This window comes from Callorhinchus milii, unplaced genomic scaffold, assembly GCF_018977255.1.
Source record: "Callorhinchus milii isolate IMCB2004 unplaced genomic scaffold, IMCB_Cmil_1.0 Scaffold14, whole genome shotgun sequence".
In the NCBI taxonomy this organism is placed as follows: Eukaryota; Metazoa; Chordata; class Chondrichthyes; order Chimaeriformes; family Callorhinchidae; genus Callorhinchus; species Callorhinchus milii.
In genome coordinates, this window is record NW_024704755.1 from 5,763,110 (window position 1) to 5,789,641 (window position 26,532).

The window sequence follows — 26,532 nt, forward strand, 5'->3', positions numbered from 1 at the left end:
GCCTCCTGAACGCTACCCCGCGCGAAGGGCGCTATACAAATGCAAATTTCTACTGAGCCTCGAGAAACAGAATCGTACAGTTGTACGGCGCCGAAGGAGGCCATTCCGCCCATCGTGTCTGTGCCGAATCAATCCCACTTNCCCACCCCACCCCACCCGCGGCGCTCTCCCCACAGCCCTGCAAACCCGTCCTCCCTGAATAATCATCTGATTACCCACAGTGTCCTCTGGTCCATGTGCCGCGGTGAGGGGCGGAGGGCAACGCGTGCAGAGCTACAGGGGGAGAGGGAGTGGGATTGATTTGGAAAAGCTCTCGCAGAGCCGCACGGACACGATGGGCCGAATGGCCTCCTTCGGTGCTGTATAATTCTATGGTTCTGACGGCTTAAGCGGAGTAACGTGAGAGGGAGAGGTGATTGCTTTTAAAATCAGACGCCGAGTTGCTCACCGGCCAAGGGCTGAGGCCGCCATTTCTATGCGGGGCAGAGGGCGGAAGAGGAAGAAGGGAAGTGATGTCACCGCCGCCATGTTTGTGAGGGGCAGACACCCACCCACCCATCCCCACGCGCTGCTCCGATTGGCTACCCGGCCGGGGGCGCTGCCTCCGATTGGCTAAGCTGCCGGACGCCGGGCATATCCCAGCGGGCCTCGCGCGGGCTCCCTCTTTCCTTGCGGCCATTTTCCTGCTTTCGCACGGTACGTGTCAGGGCCGCGGAGCCCGAAAGGGATCGCCGTCCATCGGCTTCTTTGGCTGCTGGAAACTGCCCCGAAACGACGCCCGGCGAACCGGGAAGGGATCGGGCTCTCGAGATTTGGCACCATTTTCGGAGTTAGGCGCCCGGCTGAGGGGGGCCGGGGGTGGGGGATCTGCCTCAGTGTTGGGGCCTAAAGCGCGCGGGTGTTTGTCTTGTGAGGCGCTCGATTTCGCTCAGGTCCGAAGTGATGCGTTGCTGTGGCGGCGGCGACGTCGTCCCCTTTTTTCACGTGAACGCAGACGCGGCAACTGAACGAGGAGAGAGGGAGGGAGGGAGGAAGGAAGAGATCCCTCACACACACACACACACTGTACACACACCGCCTCGGGTTGGAAACCCGCTCCAGGAGAGAGAGAGAGACACTGCAATTCACTGCCCCCACTCCTGATTCCCCGCTTTTTTTTGCTGAGCTTTATTCGGTAGTTACAGGATTGAGGGTTCAGATTGGTTTTCTGATTTTAATATGAGTGAAAGCGTTTGGGGAAATGCTGTCCCCCCCTCTCTCTCCCCCCCCGTTAGTGTTTAGAATATTGCCTTGACCGAGTATGTATAGTATCTATCGTACCTATAGACATTTTACCTTTGATTTGCTTTTTCAGTCACTGCCCAATACAGTGGGGGAGTGCACACGTCATTGTTCGGGGGTTTGACACACGGCGAAGCTCATGACCGTGCAGAAATAATAGTGATAATGATTTTGGGGGTCTCAAAACCCGCCTCTTCAATCGACCGCCCTCCCCGATTCCGACCCCCAGCTTGGGTCCAAATCCCTGACCGTCCAGCGCCTTGGAATGCTGTCTCGACGTGAAAGGCGCCACACAAATGTAATTTTGTATTGTATAATAATACTTTTATTTGGTAAAGGCCTTGTCAGAAGGATGTCTCAAAAGAGCTTCACAGGCATTACTGTGGATTGGGAGGGACTGTGTTTGTTGCCAAGTAACGCAACACAATTGTGCCCAGCGGTGTCCCACAAACAGTTGGTCACTAGTTGGTAATTTGGCATCTGACTTAACTGAGAGTGGTCTTCTATGACTCACTTTGCAAGCGAGAAACCTGGGTTCAGTTCCTGGCAGGGCGAAACGTTGGGCAAGTTCCCTTATTCCACATGCCTCTTTACCTAGCAGTAAGTAGGAACCTGGTTGTTAGTCGATTGGTGGATCGCGTTTTCGAGGGTAATAATTGATTCATAATAATAATTTGGTCCCTTAATCTACAACTGTTTGTGGGAGGCTGCTGTGCGCCATTGGCTGCCACATTTCCTCCACAAAATATACAGTCAATTCACTTTACGGTATATTCTGTGAAGCGATTTGAGATGTCTAGAAGATGTGATAAGGTTCTTTATCAAATGCAAGGATTATTATTATTAGCACAAAAGTTGGTTTTCCACAGTCAGATGATGACAATTTCTCCGGGATCTCTGTATAACATTGATGATATCCAGTGAGTTTTGCTGATGGCTGTGGACTTGTTATATACCCGGTAAACCATTAAATTGGTGATTGCTTTAAAGCGTTGGTTTAAAGTATGGATTTTGTATCTATTTATAAAACTGTATGAACTTGTAATTGCGGGACTGTCAAAAAAAATGTGAGCACTCAATCCATGACTGTTGTGGGAGACTGCTGTGTGCATTTGGCTGCCAGTTTTCGCCCACAAAATATACAGTCAATTCACTTTACAGTATATTCTGGGAAGTGCTTTGAGACGTCTCAAAGATGTGATAAAGCGCAATATCAAATGCAAGGATTATTATGTTAAGAATAATGGTAGTTTTTATATAGCTTTTAAATATTTTCTACATTTTAATTTTCCTTTTCCAGTGTTGCTTCAGCACAGACGTAAGCAGCCATGGCACCAAGTCGGAATGGGATGATTCTGAACCCTCATTTCCACAAGGACTGGCAGAAGAGAGTCCGCACTTGGTTTAATCAGCCAGCCAGAAAAATCCGCAGGTAAATAATCCATTGTCGAATATTAAAACTCCACTGCTCTTTTGAACTTCACAAATACAAAAACAATATGTTTGCAACGATCTAAGTTAATTTAGGATGGAATGCCAATAAGTGAGTCGCCTGTCTGCTTCTGGGCTGTCAAGTGGATTTATAGCTTCAAATTTGATGGTAACTGTGAGGGTCATTGATTGGAGACATTTAATATATACAGCATTACCGCCAAAGTTGGTTTTCCACAGTCAGATGATGACAATTTCTCCGGAATCTCTGTAAACCATTGATGATAACCATTGAACCCCTTTTTGCTGATGGCTGTGGATTAGTTAAAAGCTGTTTTTTATTAAAACATAAATTTTAAGAGAATTACATACCACCTCTCCAATTTCACAGCAGTCCAGTTATTGGGGATTCTGCAGTAGAACCTTGTCTTCACATGGTCCTCTTGAGTTCAAGTACCTGATGTGTGAAAAATTGGCTGACTTCTACATCAGATTGCCACTGATGTTGCTGCATGTGGGCAATGTGCAGGAAATGACAACAACGGTGACCTGGAAGTCAGTCATGTTTTAGCACAAGAAGCTGGGTATCCTGGTCTGTAGAACACAAGCCCTATATGTGAGCTAATTCTGTTGGCTAGAGGGGGTTCGGGGGAAAAAGTTATAATGGGCTTCCAAGTAGGTTCTGTCCACTTTTTTTTAACTATAGGAAGTATTGTATTGGTTAATGAATATTGCAGTACAGTTTCTGTAATAACAGTTAAGTTTTTGATTCCTGTGCTTGTGGTGTAGAAATACAGTTATACTTTTCGGTTCTAAATTGATGTGCTCATTTTTGATCTGTTGGCAGACGTAAGGCACGACAAGCTAAATCCCGCCGAATTGCTCCACGCCCAGTTGCAGGTCCCCTCCGACCAATTGTTAGGTGTCCTACCATTAGGTATCACACTAAAGTACGTGCTGGCCGAGGCTTCAGCCTGGAGGAGCTCAAGGTAATATTACAGCATGCTGGTAAATAGTTGAATAGAATAACGTTTCAGTAATTGGTGTATATTCATCTAAAGCCTAATATAGGGATTTTGTCCAGTTCCAAGTTTAAAGGGATTTGTATAATGGAAATACTACAGTAAACTTTGTGTTACAATCTGCTTTGTTTATTCATTGGTATGTGTATTGAAACCTATAAATTTGTTTTTCCTAGCTTATTCCTGCCTAAGTGTTCACCAGTCACATGATGAAATTTCTCCGGAATCTCTGTAAATCAATGATGATTATTGTCGAACCCTTTTCCATCTGATGACTGTAGTTTATCTGCTATATTTTGAGTAGGTTCCTGTCTTCATCTCCTAAAAATATATATTTGTCTGTTGCTAGGCAGCGGGCATAAACAGGAAAGTGGCACGCACTATTGGCATTGCTGTTGACCATAGACGACGCAACAGGTCAACAAAATCTATTCAGTGTAATGCTCAACGGCTGAAGGAGTATCGCTCCAAACTCATCATCTTCCCGAAGAAGGCGTCTGCACCTAAGAAGGGTGATGCTTCTGTAAGTGTTGGCACAATTGTTTGGCTTGATAGTCTTGGTATAGACACACTACTTTTTTGTTTTATTATTTGGTTACCTGTGTGTCTAGCACATGCAGAAACCCATTACCATAATTAAGGGACTCAAAATGAATCCACATTGCTGGATTGTTTTCATTTTTAGTCTGGGATACTGAGGTGTGTTTTACTGCTGCTATTGTCTTAACTAACAGCACTGATTTGGGATTGAACTTGGGATCTTCTGAGTCTGTTTGGCTGTTGCAATTTGGGTTGTTTTATTAGCTAAGCCATTGGGAGTATCAGGTTAAATGAAAGTGACTCTTAATGTTTGTGAAATCAAAGTAAGTGTCAGTTTTCTAGATTATACTTCAGTCCATACATTGGGCTAAATTGGTATATGCTAAGTAATAATGCGAGGACAAATTAAATGATTATTGATTCTATTCCCATTTTCAAATATATTAGCTGGAGCTGGAGCTATCACATTAAAAATCATAAGTGTAATATCCTGGCATAAAGTAGTAAAATGTGCACTAGAGCAAGACACATTAATGTTAATTCCTAAAGTTTAGATCATATGTAACATGGGTTAACCTTTGAGCAACAGTGTACCTGAGAGTTTGCTAAAGGGATTTTCTGCCTGAAGTTCTTAAGGAAATTCTATGCTCTTTAAATATTGTATTTTGCCATAACAATTGAATAACAAACTAATTCAGGGAGGGATACTCTGCCTTTCTCCACAGTCAGGTGACAGTTTCTCTGGAATCTGTGTACATCTTTGATGACTATTGCTAGAACTTGTCCACCCAATGACTGTGAAAATGCAATTTTATCTAACTTTGTTTCTGTGAAGGACTTTTCAATGACGATACTATTTTCTTTTTACAGCCTGAAGAAATGAAGCTGGCGACTCAGCTGAGTGGACCAGTCATGCCCATCAAGAACGTGAGTTACAATTTTAGAATGGCTTAATTCTCGAACACTCAGCTTCACTAAAATAAGCAATAGGTTCATTGTAAAAAAAAGATAAATCCCTTAAAGTTGCAGTAGCTGTCCTAGGGGAAACACATTCTTATGATCAATTACAGTCAAACTGTCCAGTGAGGATTGTTTCTTGCGACTTGTGTCTAAACAGTTTTGGGAGATTGTTTTCCTGGTGGGAACAGTTACCTGACTCAGATTGACAGAAGTTTGAAGCATAGTTAGTTCCAGCCTGTCAATGCACGTGACTAAAGTGAAGGGAGCTTGAACTAACTGCAAACTCTGGGTGAGGGAAACTGCAATAATGAATGGAGTAAAAAATCTTGTCATTTGTGTTAAAATGTGATTGAGTCTTCTGTAGTTTTTAGATGATATTAATAGAAGTTTGGGGGTTTGAGTGCTGTACACTAATTAGGGCATTTCTCTCCTGGTTGTTCATGCTGTAATGTATACATAACAATAATATTATTAATGTATACATTCCATGACTGTACACTTGGACCATCTGTCTGCAAAGGGTGGGCATATTAAATGTTGATGGCTAGTAAATATTGTTTTCACAAGTTTAACTTTGTCTATAATCCAGTTTTGGTCACAGGTGGGTCGGTCACGTGTTAAATAAAAACGATGAGGCTAGCCGTCCATTTGTAGAAGTCTCTCAATTGGGGTCAAAGCACAAGGAAATGTGTTGCTTGTAAATGAGTAGACAACCTTGTAGTATTTTATACGAACCATTATTTTTTCTTCTTCCAGGTGTTCGAGAAAGAAAAAGCCCGGGTAATCTCTGAGGATGAAAAGAAGTTCATGGCCTTTGTCTCCCTTCGTATGGCCCGGGCAAACGCTCGTCTGTTTGGTATACGTGCAAAGAGAGCCAAGGAAGCAGCTGAACAAGATGTCGAGAAGAAGAAATAAAAGTCTAAAATTATATCTGGAACTTTTTCAATAAAGCACCTGGTAAAATGTTTCATTGATTGTCTTGTTTCACCATTAGTTCAGGCCATTTCTCCTTTCGCATTATCCGCCTGACTGATGCCTTTAATGTTTTTATATTTGAAACTGACACTTAAAAGTTAATCAAACTCACACCTTTCAAGCATTTGCTTCTGTGAGATGCAAGATGGCTGCCTCTGTAATGCAAGAGTATTGATGTATGGTTTTGCTTCAAAATGATAGACCTTCCATAAATCTTCAATGTTAGTAACGGAAGGCTCTCTCGGATATCCCTTGTTTAGCTTTGAAACTGGTTAAAGACGGATTAGAAAACCCCTGCGAATTTCTAAAAGTAATATCTTCAATACCATCTGAAATGACAGTTAAGGGTTTTTTTAAGGATTACCTTCCCGTTTGTGTCCTCGTTCAACAACTATTAATTTAAAGGGGAAAACGCCAATAACTTGCCAACCCACCGAATTAGTGACAGGAGCGGGTGCTCTTACCTCTTTGCTCATGGAAGTAGTTTATGCTTGGTTCGCCAACAGGAGCAGGGAACCTGAATATTCTGTATTACAATTACAATTTCCGTGGGAAGTTCATTTTACTGAAGTGTGTCTAACGAGATGAAGTAAATAGGGCTGCTGCAGCCAAGAGATCGGTGATTACCCATTGAATTATTTTAAGTGTGCACTTGCATCTAATTGGCACAGGATGGTGCTATTGGTCTTGAAATCAGCAAGATCCTCGTCCTCTCAAAGCCCTTCACTGTTCTTCCCTCGTTCTGCGACCTGCTGGATCTTACCAACCTGCTCGCTCCCTCCGCTCAGTGGTCACTGACTTGCTCAGTGTTCCCTGCTGCCTCAATCAACATCAGTAGTTGGGCCTGCGGCCTTTCTGCCTTCACCCTCTGGAGCTCCACCCTAATCCATTTGCCTCACCACCTCCCCTGCCTCCTTCCAAGGCCTGTCTCAAGACCTTCCTCTGCTCGTGCCTTCAGTCATACTCCCAACCCCCACCCTGTTTTGCTATCCCAGCCCTGATTCCATGCTCTGGTGCAAGCCCTTCATGGGTCATTACTGTTAAGTATTGTAAATGTTGGTGTAGGCATCCTAATATCGTCTAACGTGCTCAGTGGTGAAAGGTTGAATTCCTATTTAATGAACTACCTGAAATGTAACTTTTAACGAGGAAAAGATCCCAAGTTGCAGAGACAAACTGCTCATTAGAGCTCTCCATACCCCTTACATTGAGCAGCTTAACTTCTCCCACAGTTCTATGTCAATGTTGGAATAACCACTAGATGGTACACATGCTTTTCCCTCTGCATGAGCTTGAGGCAGCATAGGTAAAATGAGAGCTTGTGTGGGAGAACATACCACCCTATAGTGTTTTAATGTGCTGTGGCATGGAGATTTGTAAGGTCCTGAGTATATATTTTCATTTTTATTGGGCAAGCTAAGTGCGTTTCCCTGATCTAATTTCAATATGATATCAATGTAATATGACTTTTGAAATATATTTCAATGTGGATTTCAATATCAAATTTGTTTGTGGTTTTGCGCTATCTACTAAAGTAGATAATATTAAAGTATGAGCAGCAAGGAATGCATCAGAGATTTAATCAAATTTGCTTCTTGAATGTCATTTTAACATATTATAGACTGCCAGTCTACATTTCCATTTTATTATGTTGTAAGTTCCCAATTCAGTTCAAGGAAAGGAAACTGCACATGTCTTGACACGTTTTGAGAAATACATTTCTTTACTGCAGTTCATTGGATTGTTAGTCTTATCATTGCCTATACGCTGGCAAAGTGTAGTATTACAAGTTCAGTCTACTGTGATTTCTTATAGCTAACTGTCATTATGGGGACTTAAACAAAAGGATTTAAAGGGATGTTCTTTACTGGCTCACAAAATGTATTCAGAATTTGACAGTGTCAGAGCAGAGTTCCGCAGGTAGCTGTGACATTCTTCCAGATCCCATTAAAATCCTCAATTGTAGACTTCAGACTTGTGGACAATATGAATTCTCAGAGATAATAATAATAATCCTTGCATTTGATATAGTGTCTTATCGTGTCTTCGAGACCTCTCGAAGTGCTTTACAGAATATGCTGTAAAGTGAATGGACTATATTTTGTGGACAAAATGATACATTTCTGAGTGTGAAAGATTAGAACATTGCTAGTGAGAGTGTTTTCTGGTTGTCTCAAGCCCATGGCGTTACATTACTTATGAGATACTGTATTCTGTAGGTGGTTATCTACCAAGTGAAGTAGTTTGTCATAAAATGAATTACCTAATGATTTGGACTGACGTCCTCCACTGTTGAAGTATTATGTTGACCTTTAAGGTTGTGAATTGCAGCTTGGATGAGACATCTGATTTTGTGGGTGGTGAAATTATTGATCCCATCCATTTGAAACAAATTCTTTTAATTAGCATTGTGAATTAGAAAGGACTATATACGTCGGGTGTGGGTGGAATTTTTAACATAATAATAATCCTTGCGATTTGATATAGTGCCTTACCATGCTGTCAATCATCTCAAAATGCTTCACAGGATTTACTGTAAAATGAGGTGTGTTAAAAGCAGGGTGAAATGATCCAAGTTGTGGATTTCTATATGAACTCCACCAATGCTGTTATATTGGCAGTGAGAGCTGTGTTCGGTGTCTGCTGATGTTTTTTCTGTATAAAAGCACTCCATTTCCGTAAGGCCAAGGCTGATCTGAAAAACTAACAAAATATGCCCCATTGTGTCTTGTAGAGTTTCGGTTGGGATTCCAAAACAAATCTTCTGAACAGGAATCCACTGCCTTATGAGAGAAGCTGCTCTTCCAAGTTTGTGTTTGGCGTGGGTTGACTGATGGAATTCTAAAAAAAAATCAGCTTGTGTGGTGGCAATAACTACACATAACCTGAAAGAGGTTTATACTGTAACTGAAGTTACGAGTACATGAAATGCATTACTTCACACTCTCAACCAATCCCTCACACTGAATGCATTACCAGTAATTACTGTGACTATGGAGGAAGATGAAGGACATGGGCTGCATCTGTCGCCAAGGCTTAACATACATTTCATTTACATTTTTCCAGATCTGTGTTTTTTTTGCCCAAAATAGCATTTTGAGCAGTTGCAATGTAAATTCACCCCGGCTTAAAGTCTCATCCGAAGAATGACACCTCTGACAATGCCACACCCCCACAGTGCCGCATTGGAGTGTCATCCTGGACTATGTGATTCCAAATCCCAATGTGGGGCTTGAATCCACAACCTTTTGACTCAGAGGCGAGAGTGATCCCATAGTGCCAGGCTGATGCCGAAAAGGGTGGGGTATTCTGGATTGATGCGATCAAATGGACTGAAGGGCTTTCTTCATTATGAACCTCTCTTGTGATCTCTTTATGAAGGAAATTTATTTAGTAAAAAAATTTTTGTGAAGTTGTTCAACAAGCAAATGTTTGGTTCTCATAGAATCACTACAGCAAGGGTTATTATCTCTTTTAATATACCCTCTTATAAACCTGTAAATTGAGACGTCTAGAAGACGTGAAAAGCACTGCACCAAATGCCAGGCTTATTGTTATTATTAAATAAAGACACAGGATTTTGAGATTAATTTTCATACTCAACTGTAACTGGTCTGGTTCATGAGTGAAATAAAAAAAGAAATACATTTCTTCAAATTTTGTTTCTCCGCTTTTATCGGTTTGTCTGCGTGTGTTCATGGCCATGAACACGAGGAACGTCAATGGTGCAGAGTTTTCACACAGCGCTGAGCTCTCCCAAATCTGGAGCATAGGATGGGTTCATAAGAATAATTCTTGCATTTGATATAGATGTCTCAAAACATTTCACAAAATATACTGAGCTACAGGACTCCACGAGAGAAATAGGACCGAGCACTCATCATCAACTAAAGAGCATCACTGAGTGACAGTAATGCGGGGGCTGGAATCAAGTTTCAGCTCGCTAGTAAGACATTTGATTAATAAAAGTTTCAAAACGTATAATCACAATTTTCCCACTGGCTGTTTAAAGGAACTGAGCACATTTCACTAATTGCAAATACTTGCAAAAACTAATATTCTCTAGCGCTCAGTGGTCAATCAACTCGGTTAATAGAGTGGAAATGATCTCCTCTAAGCTAGTCAGCCTTTCTTAAATTGGGACTCATTACATAATGATTTCACTGGAACAGATTTAGATTACTCCCATAGGAAGTAAGGCTTAGGGCCTGTAATTGTGAGAATTTAGACTCTGACTCCATAGAGAATTTATAGTGTTATCTTTTTGTTAATGTTATTATAGAAATGGTATTGAAATAAATCCTTCTCCCTTTGATAGTTTAACAAATTAATTTACTTATGTAATTATATATAATGCTTATATGAAGCCTTCAGCCACTCTGCCCCCACCATCTTGAATTCCATCCCGCAGTCCCTCTGCCTCGCCCCCTCCCTTGCTTCCTTCAAGACCCATCTCAAGATTCTCCTCTTCGACTGTGCCTTCGATCACCCTCCTTCCCCCCCCCTGCCCTCCCCCCTCCCCGATCCCGACCCCCGAAGCCAACCTCAAGGTCCGAAACACTGACTGTCTAGGGATGTCCTCCCGACGTGAATGACGCTATACAAATATAATTTTGTGGTTGTAATCAGTATTCTCATTATTTTCATGAAAGTAGGTTGAGAAGATAAAGGCTATTTGTGTTATTTTTGCTGTGCTTGGAACAGCCTGAAAGAGCTTGGTGTGCTTCACTTAATATAATAGTGATCTGCCTTCCTGATGTTATTCATGTTGCTGCTCATAAAATGTATAGGGAATATGCTGACTGTTCAAATTTCACACCCAGCAATTATATATGATCAGGCTGACCTGCTTGTGAATGATAATTAGTAGCTATAAGCTATTTGAACAATTTTCATGTTGTCCCTTTCCCCCGACACCTTTTATATTTTTATTTTTCAAATATTTGTTAAATTTTCTTTTAAAACCTGAGAAGCTGAGCAGATTATGTCTATCGGTTCACTATCCAGCTACCAACTCAGTCTATGAGTGAAGTTTACCAACTTGTCCACTGGGGCAACTCTAACCTTTATCGTTAATAATGTACAATCATTTGGAATTCAGAAGGTAATTGCATCTGTGGATCAATCTGTATAAATTAACAGAGAGAAAAAAGAATGATCATATTTTCGACCTAAATGTCAGTTTTTTTGCTTTGGGCTAAGTTGCCTCCTAGTTTCATTATATTAAAAGTGGCAATACTTTGACTTTTCAATTTATAGTAGTAATATAGGTACAGTATCTCAATATTGTTGCTAGAATTATTAGATTATCTCCAATCGCATTTTCTTCATTTGATTGATGGCAGTATTAAAGTCCTCAGAATGAGTGTAATAAGCTTTATGTGTAAAAAGAGGCACAATGGCACTCATGTAATTTTCCACTTTAATGGCAGTGACAATGTGCTTTATTTTGTTTGAAATACTGTATTACAAATTATTGCTTATGGTCTCTTGTGTGTCGGAGATCTTTTACTTAGAAACCTGGGAAAGGAGCAGCCCATTCACTTTGACAGCTTTATTTTGAATCCCACTTTAAGTATCCCTCTCTCTCTCTCTCTCGCTCTTTTAAAATCTCAATCATTTCAGCAACACATCTGGCCTTTTGCCATCGTGTCCACACAACTTAAGAACAATTTATTTAATTGCAAAATAACTGCTAAGAAGCTGATTTATAATAATAATAATAATCCTTGCATTTGATATAGCGCTTTTCACGTCGGGAGGACGTCCCAAAGCGTTTCACAGAACACATTTATTTAATGGGAGGAAGGAATTTCAGTCTTTATTATCAATAACAATGTAATCCTTCTGTGCTTATCAAAGCTATTCTTTGCAGAAATGTTTATGAAAGACTACTATTTTAAGGCTAATGTATGGGGCACATTTCGATTCATTTTGATTTTGTATTTAATTTGCTTTGCTGCTTGTTTCTGTGATCTTGGGACTGCCAGGGTAGGTGAGAGGATGTGATGATTTATATGGGTTCTACATGTTGACAGGTTTTTCCTTAGGATTTCTGCCTGGCTGTCTTGGAATCGATTCTAAAGGCAACATGATCAAACAGCAAACATAAGATGATGAGGTTGTCTCAGCAGCTGCCAACCATCCCTTCTGTGAAAGTGTTTCATGTCTTTGATTGCTAATTGGTGCGAGTAGTTGAGCACTGAAGAGAAACTCCACCTGGAATAGAATTGTGGCTGTGATAATTGTTTTTCCTCTGGCTTGGCAATGCTGCTGGTGTCACAAACTACATGTAAATCATCATTAGGAAGCTGCAAGGTGTCACGATTACATTGTTTCAATCCGTTGAATCACACTTTCTTGTCCGTGACCGAGTCTGCTAAACGTGGAGTAATAATAATAATAATAATATGGTCACTCAATTTGGTCACTGCTTGTGGGTCACTGATGTGTGCAATTGGCTGACCACAAAATATACAGTTAATACACTTTACAGTATATTCTGTGAGCGCTTTGAGATGTCTTGAAGACGTGATAAGGCACTATATCAAATGCAAGGATTATTAATAATAGTAATATATTATATTATATTTATAATAATATCCACAAAGAAGACATTTGAATGAGTGCTAGCCTATTGCAAAAAATGTTGAATTTTACACTGGTCTGATATCCTAAAGAGAGAGAGAGAGAGAGAGAGAAATAGGCACAACCTGGCAGCTCAAACAGCAGAGGGTTTGAGTCTTGTCAGAAGATACTGAAAAATGACAGATGATAGAATGCTCATTGATCTGCCAAAACTGTCTGAAAGTAAATGTGAGGTGATTAGATGTCTGTTAAGGTGCATGAAATGTAATAGTCAGAATAAAAAAAGAGTTACCACATTGCTCCAGTGATTCAAACATACAGAACTCAGATATGGAGGTTTCACTCGTTGATTATGGTCAAGGTGGGGTGATGCTGACTATGGTACAGCCTGAGTTTAGTTTGAAATATAATAATTTGAGTTATTTTCTTAATGATAATCTTTAAAAACTGCATCCTTCAATAAGGGAGCCTTGTTATTTGCATGATTCAGTTTTCTTATCAAGGATTTCTTGTTATACTAATGATAATCCTACATTTGATACAGCAACCTTTACATTGGGAAAACATTTCAAAAATCTTCATTGTAAAGGATACAGTAAAGTATATATGTAATCGGATGTTAAGTTAAGGTTTGTTAGGAAATATTACGAATTTAACATCTTAATATTTAAAGAAACACCTTGAACTTTCATAATCTCTTTCGAAGTCCGGAAGTCACATCACTGAATCCTGGGTTTTTAGTTTAGTGATCACAACATTGATTGTTTGGTAATTATTTTATTTTTCAATTGTATTTTCCCCATCATGAGCTTGAGCTTGTTATACCCTGCAAAATGCTTTGGGTCATCCTCCCGATGTGAAAGACGCTATACCATTATTATTATTATTTATTCAAGGGAACCAAATATGGGGGAAAAAATCTCATATCTCTTGCTCAATACTTTTAAAATATTTTCTCCTGTTTTAAGCTCGCTCAAGCTATTCTCCAATCATGAGGAAAGGCAACGGGCCAGTTGACATCTCTGTTAATGTTCCTCTAGAGATGGGGAAATTAACAAGAGTAAAATGCTTTGGTGTTGCAAACCTTTTGAAAGTGTTGACACAGTAATGCACACGTGCCAGGCTGGAGCGGCTCGAGGGAGGGACAATTACATACTCTGATGATTGTTTTGGAAGCCACAGCATCCCTGGCATTCCTCGAGCAAAAGGCTAATCATCCATCTCTTGTTTCGCCCACAAAATATACAGTCAATTCACTTTACAGTATGTTCTGTGAAGCGCTTTGAAATGCCTCGAAGATGTGATAAGGTGCTGTATCAAATGCAAGAATTATATTGGGTGCCGATGAATGGGGGAAAATCTGAAAATGGACAAAAGCAATATTACATCAGGAGAAACACGTTGAAATAAATTCATCCGTCCTTCGAATGAGACGTTAATGTTCTGCTGAGAAGGAGTTTTATATCATCGATGTATTGGCATAGACTATTTGGGCCAAATGGCCTGTTTCCATGCAGTAACATTCTATATTATTTCATTGGTTGGAAAATTTTGTGAGCTCAGCTGTGTGTGTGGATGAACCCGGATTTCCTTCCTCCTAAATATTAGACAACAAAAATGTTATCAACAAAGGGAAGCTTCCTTGTTTCTGTTAAGTTTGATAGTCAATTTTGAATGTTTTAATTATTTGCCCTCATTATTTCATTTTTTAAGCCAGACTTATTTCTCATTGTATGTATAAAGACCGTGTTGGGGTGCATTTCTGCTTTCCATTGAAAGCAACAGCACTCATACGCAGATCAAATTCAGTCCAATTGTAGCACATAACAATTTAGCTGGCCACTTGTGCTCGCTTTGTTTTCAATGGATACAATTGCAACCCGTTAGAAAGCACTTTAGAGAAAAACTGCTAGTTTTATTTCATTGTCTCACATCCACCACTTTATTTTGCTCATGTATTTTGAATTCATTATGCTTCTGTTTTTATCACAAGCAGTATAAAAGAATTGGAAAGCTGCTTTATTTTACGTACAATACAGTAAGGTCACGTGTGTATATATAGATATATAGATTTTTATATCTGCACTTCTACTCAATGTGTGGTGGTGCTTGGAGCTTTGCGTTTTAGGATCTGTCCGTATTAGCTTAATGATTCTAAATTTGTCAACCGAAGTGGTTCTTGTCGATGAATTTGTTCTTGTGTAACGAGATTACATGAATTAACCAGTCAACAAAATTTTCGTCAGTAGGGTGTGAACGAATGTCAAGTACAGTGCTTTTGTAACTAATCCATAAAACTTCCAGCATTGAACATAATACATTGGGGTGGGGGGGTTTGAGTAGCAACTGGTGTGGCGAATCAAGGCAACGTGATTCTATCGACAATCAGAGCTCTGGACGGTTGTTTCATAGTTGATGGGTATTCAGGGATGACGTTATTTTTAAAAGTAACCCTGACATCAAACTCACGTTGACTAAAGTTGCAATTTTGGCAAATTAGTCATCAAATAAACACTCCTGTACCATCACTTCAGAACACTTAGTCGTCAGAACGTGTTGAAATTGAACACTGGCCAAAAGCAGATTTGTCCTGTGATGATAATATTGTAACGTATTTATCCGATATGAAAGGCACTATACAAAGGCATTATTTTGTTGTTGTTATAATCCCTTCATTTGTTACTCAGTAGCACATACAAACAACAACAACAACAAGATTCCATTTATAGAGCGCCTTTCACGTCGGGAGGACGTCCCAAGGAGCTGTACAGTTGGGTCAGGACCCGAGCATTGGGGGGAAATGGTCAGGGTGAGGGGAGGGAAGGGAAGGGAGGGAGCGAGAAGGGGGTAGAGAGTCGAGAGGGGAGCTGAAGGCACGGTCAACGAGAAAGGTCTTGAGACCGGCCTTGAAGGAGGAAAGGGAGGAGGCAAGTCGAAGGCACTGGGGGATAGAGTTCCAGAGGGCTGAGAGGCTGAAGGCCCGGCCACCGATGGTAGGGCGGTTGGGGCGGGGGATGTGGAGCAGACCAGAGCCAGAGGAACGGAGGGTGCGGGCAGGTAGGTAGGGGGATAGTAGGTCGGAGAGGTAGGAGGGAGCAAGGCCGTGAATGGCCTTGTAGGTGAGGATGAGGATCTTGAATTCGAATACAAAACCTAAGCAACGATAATAATTCTTGCGTTTGATACGGTGCCTTTAATGTTAAAAGGACATCTGAAAGCATTTCACAGGAATTTACCGTAAAGTTAGTGATTGTGTATTTTGCAGATCAATTTGTTCTCGGCAATGTCCTACAAATATCCATGAAGTGACCAATTTTAAGATGGATCTTGACGCCGTTGCCAGTATGTTATACAATATTAATGCAACTGAATGAGAACAGTGGAGCAAAGAGGGAGAATGGTAGTTTCACAGAGTGCTATGCACTGTTGCTTTTATAACATTACTGCTTTCCGGCAAGAATTGAGCTATCAATATTAAAAACGGGCATTGCACATAGTATTCAAGATATTCTACAATGCCTGCTGTGCAATACAGAGCTCTGGCACTCTGGAGGTGGAGATTAGAGTAGAAGTGAGAGGCTGATGTTTAATTTGGTAGGTGAATAATTAGATGGAAATAGCACATTTCAAAGGTTTTCAGGCCAGTCTTTGTTTCGAGTTGATATCATTGTCTCTTAGAACACCATTTTATGTTAGAACAGATCAAAAACAATGGGCTTTGCCTTGTAGCTACATTGAGGTATGATTTACAAAAAGCAAATTGTTGCGGTATCCAGATGGGTGTCAGGCCAAGGTCGAAGTCTGATCATAGTTCACTGAACTGGTATTCTTTTCCTTTTCACCCGTCAATTTCAGTTTAGTTTCTTTGTATTGTCTCCATTATTTCGAATGTTCTTCGAAATTCTCCCACTTTACTTTCTCAAACTCTTTCTTATATATATATATTTAGTTTCTCTCATAGTTCGTTTTCTCCAAGTTTACAAATTAAACTCATCCGTTATCCTGTTGCTGCTTCCCAAACTACCCCCACACAACCAGTCTGCCCTGATCCTCAGTCAACAATATGATGGGATATAGGGGAAGAGCTGAAGAGTGGGATTAATTAAAACATTGATCTAAAAAGGAAGCACAGATGCAACAGTGAATGATCTCCCTCAGTACTGAAATGCCTGTTTCTCTATGATTCTGAGCTTAAACTTTGCTCTCAGACTATGAAAGCAACTCACAGAGCAAATTAGAACCTGGAGATTTACTTTCTAAAATGATGATCATTAGTTCACAGCTATATTGCTGTTGCAATGTTGAATGCTTCTGCTTTGAATTGCATCAACCTTCAATAATAACCTTGGGGGTACTGAGACCTTTCAATAACTCAAAATCTGTTTTTGAATAGCTGTCTAACTCCCTCAGATTACGGCTTTTCTCACAACAATGTACAATGCCCAAATTGATCTAATCTTTGAAGACGTGTAAGGTCTATTGTCCACATTACAACTGATACTGTGGCATGCTCCAAGTGGCATCCTGAAATTTTCCCTTTCGCTCTATACACTTAGGCCATCTTCCACCAACCCAAACCACATTAGGGAATTTCTTTCCCTCAAATCACATCATATCTCCTCTACAGAGCTGCCTTTTAAAAATTAAGCCATTACCAATAATTATTGTAATGTCTCTTTGATTTTCTCTATCAATAAACAATGATAGTTATGAAGATGAAATGTTACTCATTCATCCAGAGGGGAAGAGAGGATGGGAGGTTGAGAGGGGTGGGATGGGGGGTATAGGGAAGAGTTTCCAACAAAGTTTCCAACATACAAACAGACAATGTCAACTTGCCTCACAACGTGCACCTTAATGATTCCTCCAAGCCACTTTCCTTCCCTGGGAGCAGCACAGAGTGAAATATTTAAAATGTAAACAGAAGTAGACAGAAAAAGTGAAGGATAGTAAAGTAAGTCATAACTATTTTATATTGCATTTTAAATATAAAATATTGCATGCTCTTCATGCTCCCCCTTGGTGACATCATCCGCAGACAAGGGGTAAATTTCCACATGAATGCGAATGACACCCAACTCTATCTCTCTGCCTCTACCCTCAACTCCAGGACTACTGGCGTCCTGACCGACTGCCTATCCGACATCAAGTCCTGGACGACGGACAACTTTCTCCAGCCGAACGTCAGCAAGACTGAGACCCTCCTGAATGGCTCACGCCAGCGCCTCCGCACCTCGGGCACTGGCAGCATCAGCATCCACAGCTGCACACTCAACCTCCACCACCTCCGCAACATTGCCAGACTCTGCCACTGCCTCACCCCTCAGTCTACCGAAATCCTTACCCACACATTCATCACAACAGGGCTCGATTATGGAAATTCCCTCCTCATCGGCCTTCCCAACTCTTCCCTTCACAAGTGCAGATCATCCAAAACTCTGCAGCTCGTGTACTCGCATGTACCAGGCTCCGTGACCCCATCACTCCCACCCTCGCCCGACTCCACTGGCTCCCCATCCTCCAGAGGATCGAATTCAAGATCCTCGTCCTCACCTTTAAGGCCATTCATGGCCTTGCCCCCTCCTACCTCTCTGACTTGTTGACTCCCTACCAACCTGCCCGCTCCCTCCGTTCAGCAGGCTCCAGCCTGTTCTATGTCTTCCACCTGACCCGCCCTACCATCGATGGCTGAGCTTTCAGGTTCTCTGCCCCCACACTCTGGAACTCCATCCCATGGTCCCTTTGCCTCGCTTCCTCCCTTGCCTCCTTCAAGGCCAGTCTCAAAACCCTCCTCTTCGATTGTGCCTTTCGTCGCCCTCCCACCTCTCTGCCTTCCCTCACCCTTACCCCACACCTTCCCCATGCTCAGGTCCTGACCCCTGACTGTCCAGCGCCTTGGGACGAACTCCCGACGTGAAAGGCGCTCTATCAATATAATTTTGTTGTTGTTGTAACGACCAGCGATTGAAAGGAAGAGATTCCTCTTAACCAGCTGTAAAATGCGCACATTTTTAAACTGCACACATTTTTAAATCAATTTGACTTGGCTGTGTTTTTGACTGTGGAACCTAATCCAGACTAGACTGGTTGGCTTCAGTCAAAAGGTGGTGTACTCACTAATTCCAATTACATAGTGTACTTAAAATATACCATCTGACCTAAGAGTTATGTTTCCTAATTACAGATTTTCTTAGCTCTCACCTCTTGTTTATGGTAATCACGTGTGTGTAATTTTGCATCTCATTTGCCCCACTATTCATATGCAAATGCTCTCAGCTCCCTCTTATGACAGTGCAATCAAAGTCATCATCTCAGCATTAACGACTGCAGGAAATGGCTTACTTACTCTACTGATTTATTTTGCAAAGTGCTTCACTGAGAATTTTTCTCTGAGGAATAAAGCTCTTAATGTCACTTCTCATTATTGCTTGCGTTTTGACTGACAGATTGAAAATTAAGCAAAAAGAAATCCTCCATAAACTAGGCACCCAATTTTCACACTGCAATTTCCCACATCAGCGATGCAGTGAATGATCATTTTTATCTGGAGGATTGTTGACCAGGACAATAAGAGAAACTCTTTTTTCTTTCTGTCCAGTACCACGGGATTTTTAAAGTACACCTGAATAAGTAGACGTGGGACATTGGTTTAATGCCTTTAAACCATCTGAAAATATAGTGCCCCCAAGGACAACACTGCAGCAACAGCTTAGACTATGAGCTCAAAGTCCTGATGCGTGGCTCAAATTCAGAGACACTAGTATTACCGAATGAACCAGGCAGACAACTAATTTACATACTGATTGCTTTTGTTTTTTTCAAAAAAAACATTTTTTCTGCAAAATCAGTAATACATGCATGCACTGACTGGTATATATTATTGCCCCACATTGGTTATCTGTGATGAGAAATGTTTTCTCTTAATAAGGTGATTTGCGTTTTAATGTCACAGTTGCACCAAGAGCTGATGCTTTAATCTGCGCTCAGCATAGACAATTCCCATGCATGGGTAGATTAATGGAGCTTCTCTAGTTATAGCCTAACGACTTCACTGGGCTTCTCCACTCTAACCTCTGGAGGGTTAGTTTGTTTGTGAAGGTACTTCTACACTTTTCTCCCCTCCTTTCTTGAGAATACTGTCTGATGCTGCGAAATGTTTCTTTTTATAACTGTTAACTGTCTCAAGTGACCATTCTCCATGTTTCAAATTAAACCGTGATTTCAGGGAATCTTTTCAAATATCCGGCATTGCAGCCCAGCCTGATCCTAACCACAAATGATGTTCACCAGCTTCCCAGGCATTGAATCCTGGCTGGTTTATCCTTCCCATCCCTCGCTTTGTGGCTCAGGATTTTTGAGCTCAGTTGTAGATCCCCTGGTCACACCTATTGAGATGAGCTAATTCAGCACAGATCAGGGTTCAAACCCAGGAATATTAAGGTGAACATGATTCCATAGTCATCCTTGGCACTAACTCATCTTTAAATTCTTCCAATCCATCAATCAATCCATCCCATTTGAAGGTAGAGTGTCAAACCAGACAGAAACACTTTGTCTGATTGTCAAATGCAGGTTGGGTTTTGATTAGCTGTGTGATAATAAATTCCAATAATTATTGGAATAATAAGTATCAATAATTACCAGCAATTCTCTCTCTTTCAACAACCACAACAAGTTGGATTTATATAGCGCCCTCCACGACGGACGGCGTCTCGGAGCGCTTCACAGTAACGGATCCCGGGGGCGAGCCGGGGGGAGTGGGAGGAAGGTGACCAAATGCGCGGTCGAAAAGAAAGGTCTTCAGCAGAGATCTGAAAATGGGAAGGGAGGTAGCGAGACAAAGGGATGGAGGAAGGGAGTTCCAGAGCCTCGGGGCATAGTGGCTGAAGGCACAGCCGCTGAGGGTGGAGCGGAGGACTCAGGGGGGTGAGGGGGAGGCCAGACCCGGAGGAATGAAGGCAACGGATCCTGTTTTGAGGAGAGAGACGGTCAGAGAGGTCGGGGTGTGCAGAGGAGTGCAGAGATTTGAATACAAGGGTGAGGATTTTGAAATCGATCCTCTCTGGGATAGGCAGCCAGTGCAGTCTGGCAAGGACTGGGGTGATCAAGGAGCAAAGTTTTGTGCGGGTGAGAATGCGGGCGGCAGAGTTTTGAATGATTTGGGTTTTATGGATGGTAGTGGATGGGATACCGGCGAGGAGGGTGTTAGAGAAGTCCAGCCGAGAGGTGACAAAGGCATGGACCAGGGTTTCAGCAGCTTTTGGGGAGAAGTATTGGCGGAGACGGGTGATCCCTCGGAGGTGGAAGAAAGCGGTGCTGGTGAGGGACAAGCACCGCCTTCTTCTACTGGAGAATTATTTTCTCCAGTAATAGACATCCCTTGTTGAGTACACAATTCCTGTTTGCCATTCCTCTAACTTATTTTATCTATATTAAAATCCATATGTTACTCCATGATCCATCTGCTGTCCCAGCTGTTATTCATTGGTGTTTGTCTCCCGTGTATCAGTCATGTGCGCACATCTCTTAGCATCATCATAACCACATTTTATAAATTAGCAAGAGGAATTATAATATTGCTCCTCGTCATCCTGAAATAGCCAGAGCCCTCCCTAATGATCTCTTGTTAGTCACTGATTTCCCACCGGCAGAAGAGCTCTTTCCGTTCATCATTTCTATCTACTTCCTATAGCTAAGGAACTTTTCAATCCAGCTGGCTAGTTTCAACCTGTATCACTCACATTACTGTAATTTTATGATAATTCTGTATTGTTGAGAATGACCATGGAATCTCATCGTGAAACAATGTCGTACAGATGCTATAAAAGACGCTTGTTTCACAAAACTGATCACAGAACAAAATTGAACATTATGTGGTTAATGATTCAGTTTAGAGGCAAAACACATTTCAGCTTCTGTTGTGTTCATCAGTGTTAGTCATGATTCAAAACACCAGCAGAATCCATATGTAGCTCAGCAGCTCAAGCAGGTGAGTGCTTGTCTCTCAAAGGGAAGGTCACAAATTGGGCATCCGGGTGAAGCTATCTCAATTGCGCTTTCCTCAGTTTGGGTTTTATTTAGTTAATTATTGGCTAGGGCATTAAAACCCAGATAATGGCTGTACACTGGATGTGGATTACTGACATACGGTTGAGTCACAGTGGTGTTTGCTGAATTAGATCTGCTGGAAAAGTCTTGTTTGTTGCCATTTGACTTCCAGGTGAGAACCACGTTAGTCTAATGTCCGGCCAAAGCTCTATACTCCATGTCCACAAACTCATCTTCCACTGTGAGTTATACACACCAGGAAATAGGTTACTGTTCATTATCAATCATCACAAACTATATCCCCTACCCTAACCTAAGCAATCACAATTTGTTGAACATAATCTATTATGCACCATGTTAAGCCTGTGATTAGTCAATTTCCCAAACTAAACAAGAAGTTACATTTGTTTAGCGTCTTTCACGTCAGAAGGACGTCCCAAGGTGCTGAAAGATGGTTGTCTTTCAGGCTGTCTGGTCACATCACTTTCCTTTTTGTTTTCAATACATTTTTAAAATCCATCTGCACAACATCCACTTTATCAATGCACTCAAAAAAAATTGAAATTGTCGGGCAAGACTTGCATTTTACAAATCAATGCTGGCTTTCGTTAATGAACCCAGACCTCTCTAAGTGATTTTTAATTTTATCCTGTATTATGGCTTCTACAAGCTTACCCACTAAAGGTGTTGGGCTGACTGGTTTATAGTTACCATTCATATATCTCTTTCTCCCTTCTTGACCATATAGTCACTACAATCATTTTCATTTCACGTATAGTTGAAGATGACTAAAACTACATATGTTTTCGACAGAACATCCCACTATTTGGCTGCAGATAATTGCTCAATGAATGTGTAGTTTCCACTGTCAATCCTCTCATGCAATGATCTTCATGCATCAGGGACTGGCATCATGTACTAACTAACTGCTGGCTCACAAGCAGACCTTAAAATCACAATATAAACGTTAACAGTACAATGTGCGTGAGACAGACCGTGACAGAGAGCAGGGAGTGCTTATAGAACTATAATATAATTGTGGCTTCAGATATTGGTTGTAAACTATTTAAGCCTCCATTTATAGTTCCTTGACGTTTGTTTTGAACCTTTGATGAGATCACTGATTTATAATGATTCGCAGCTACTCAAGCCTCTCTGTGAATTATGGCAAACATCATCCATCTGTGATTGCCACGAAATCTCCACTCCTTTGCGAGACTGGGTAGATAATAACCGATTGTAGCAAAAATTGTTTCCATGGTTACCACAATATTTTAGGACATTTTGAACAAGTGGGTTCCAATTAATCCATAATGGTGAGGATTCACTGTTATCTTCGGTGAATCCAGTTTAATCCTTAACGACATTTATCAAGGGGCTAAAATAACTTATTACGAATGGAGGTGGTCTAATTCAGTTGAGATAGTGTTTGGAATGGATTTGTCCTGCCTTTTGGGCATATTTTGTCATATTAGCACTCAGTGGGAAATCATTTTTCTTGGCAATTGCTCAATTACTCAATTTTAAATTGCATTATGCATTTGTATTTATACTAATCCTTATGTTAGTACATTGATGTGAGTGGGTCAGTCTGACTTAGTTGACAGCACTCTTGCTTTGAGTCAGAAGATTGTGGATTCAAGCTCACTGTCAGGACTTGGATTTCATATATAGATTTGGGCTCGAGGCTGACACGCCAATAAAAATAATAATAATCCTTGCAGGGCTTTATCACATCTTCAAGACATCTCAAAGCGCTTTACAGAATACACTGTAAAGTAAATTGACTGTACATTTTGTGGGCGAAACGCGGCAGCCAATTGCACACAGCAATGTCCCACAAACGGTCGTGAATTGAAGTGACCAATTTATTATTATTTAGTTTTGGAAGAAATTATTACCCCCGGAAAAGCGACCCGCCAATCGACTGACAACCGGGTTTCTACTTCTGCTAGGTAACAGAGGCGTGTGGAGTAAGGAAACTTGCCCAACATTTCGCCCTGTCAGAAATCAAAGCCAGGTCTCTCGCATGCAAGGCGCGTGCTCTCACCACTGAGTTACAGGACTCCACGGTGCAGTGTGTGTGTGTGTGGGGGGGGGGGGGGGGGGGATGTCACTGAATTGTTAGATGTGCCATCCTTCAGATGAGACTTTAAACCAAGAATCCATCTGCCTGTTCAGAAGGATGTTGAAGATCTCACAGCACATTCTAAAAGAGAAGGAAATTTCTCTCGGTGTCCTGGGCAACAATCAACCAAATAAAATTGCTCATTTACTTCACAGTTGTTTATGGCGCATTGCTGTGCGCAAACTGGCTGTTCATTTGTCCACAAAAAACCCACAGTCATTATATTTTAAAGCAAATCCTGTGAAGCACTTTGAGGCGTCCTCCTAAGGTGAAAGGCGCTATACCAAATTAAGATTAATATTGCAGCATTAAAACCATCTTAACGTTTGAGTGGAACACAATTGGTCGGCCAATGGCCATTATATTGCTTCCATATATACGCCCGTGATCTTACTGCAATCTTATGCAGTATTGTTTTAAATAATGTTTAGGTTATTAAGTAAGGCACAGATGCACTAATACAAACACGGTAAAGATTTTCAATTACTCATACTTTTTCCAGGTTCTAAAGAAGTGTAATTGTGATATGTTTGAAGTAATTACAGGAGGAAGTCTCAGTAATAAATCCTTTGGCATGAAAGACATTATATAAATGTAAATTGCATTGTATAAATCAAGCAAAATCTACTACTTATGAAGCTGTTATGATTTTATAAAGCTGTTGGAATTCATTAGCAATGATTATGCTTAACCACAGAGGACTTTTAAGGTGTGCCAACAATATATCAATGTTATAAACCACTTGAAATGATTAAATTACATTACAAAGCATTTAAAGGTTAAAGTAACACAGATTATCCAACTATTTTTCAACTACTTTGATCAAATTACTGTACTTGGTGCAAGGGAAGACCAGCAGATAAAAGCATAGCACACTTGCCAGAACACATCAGTATGTTAATTCTCAGATCATGGGTCACCTTGTTTCACAAGGATATTTTGAAATATTGCAAGGGATGAAGAAAAAAGACAAGGACAAAGAGGTAATAAAAAACAATAAATCAGAAGGAGCACTAGGAAAATTCAGAAGCTACCACTGATAAAAAGTGATTTATAAAAGCTGTTTAACCACTCCAGCAAGCAAGCGAAAAATTGTTTCAAATACAACCACTAAAACTGGTGAAGACAACGATATTCTCATCGCAAAAGTCTCCGGTTAGTGTTTCAGCACTTTCTGGGTTAAAGCTATGCCCAGAAGTGTGTTCCTAATAATTCATCACTTCTGGTAGCTGGGAAGTGTGTGTGTGTGTGTGTGTGTGTGTGCGTGTGTGAGGGGGAGAAAGAATCATGAATCATAAATAAAAAGTGTTATAAGTCATAAAGTGTGAAGTGTATTCAGTACAACTACCTTGTTTTTTTTTCAAACGAGTACCGTTGAACCTTTAAGAATAATCCTTGCATTTGATATAGCACTTTATCACTTTGTTGAGATTTCTCAAAGTTCTTCACGGAATACATTACAAAGTTAAAAATACATTACAATACAAAGTGGATTGACTGGGTATATCTGGGCGAAATGCGGCAGCCAATTACGCCAATTACGCACAGCAGTGTCCCACAAACAGTCATGGATTGAATGACCCCAATTTTTTTTTGAGTGATCATTACCCCCCTTGAAAGCATTCTGCCAATCAACTAATAACTGGGTTTCTCCTTACTGCTAGGTAAGCAACACCAACAATAACTTGCATTTATATAGCACCCTTCACGTTGAGTAGCGTCCTGGAGCGCTTAAACAGAGGTGCGCGGAATAAGGAAACTTGCCTAAGGTTTCACCCTGTCCGGGAACTGAACCTGGGTCTTCTTGCTTGCTAGGCGAACCTTTGTCAGACATGGTGAAATTAATATTTATTTTGAAACATTTTTGCTGAAATTTGAGATCCTCATACCTCTCAAGATATTTTCATGTCCACCGCTTCTAGTTAGTTGGGGGGGGTGGGGGGGAAAAAATTAATCTGTGCAGAATGAGACCATTCGTATGGACATGAATTGATAGATGGAGGACTTTAACAAGATTCATAATTCAAGTTTTTTTTTCTCTACCTGATGATATTTTACTGAGCATTTCACAGCACAGTAATAGAGACTTAGAACCTGATGCTGGAACCCAGCACAGAAACCTAATGCAGTGTTGAAGGGTTAAAAGGCAGAGAGTGAAGCTGTACAATACAGAACAGCAAGGTGGAAAACAAGATGTTCTAGACCTCAAGGGTTGGCTTAAGGGAAACCTATTAAGCCTCGAGAGGTTGTTAGTTACATTACAGTAATTCCCAATCGAGATGAGCTGCTGATGTGTCTGGGAGCTGAGAGTGTAATTACCTGGAGCTCTGAGCTCAGAGCTTCCCCCTCTCTCACTCTCTACTGTATCCAAGTGTATGTCTGACTTGCCTCTCGCTAACGCTGTATCTGAGCACAAACGACCTGACACCACACAACAGGCAGCATTGAATCAGCAACAAGGCGAGCGCTCGGGCTCTCCAGCTACTTTGGTGTCAGAGGCAAAGCTGCCTTGCCTCTCTGTACCGATGCAGAAGATTTTAGCTGCAGAAAATATCGGAT

General features: G+C 41.1%; 1 protein-coding gene and 2 non-coding genes across 3 annotated transcripts; all 3 read left to right on the forward strand.

The window, feature by feature from the left end:
* The first annotated feature begins 664 nt into the window (after window positions 1–664).
* Window positions 665–6,201, forward strand: rpl13 (ribosomal protein L13). The gene is made up of 6 exons (NM_001292366.1): window positions 665–696; window positions 2,582–2,713; window positions 3,560–3,701; window positions 4,084–4,257; window positions 5,145–5,201; window positions 5,991–6,201. The coding sequence occupies exons 2-6, from the start codon at window positions 2,610–2,612 to the stop codon at window positions 6,147–6,149; spliced, it is 636 nt and encodes a 211-aa protein (NP_001279295.1). The 5' UTR covers window positions 665–696; window positions 2,582–2,609; the 3' UTR covers window positions 6,150–6,201.
* LOC121850171 lies at window positions 2,961–3,038 on the forward strand. Its single transcript, XR_006085486.1, has one exon. It is a non-coding gene; the product is annotated as a small nucleolar RNA MBII-202 (small nucleolar RNA).
* Window positions 3,942–4,024, forward strand: LOC121850170. Its single transcript, XR_006085485.1, has one exon. It is a non-coding gene; the product is annotated as a small nucleolar RNA MBII-202 (small nucleolar RNA).
* Window positions 6,202–26,532: the final 20,331 nt, after the last annotated feature.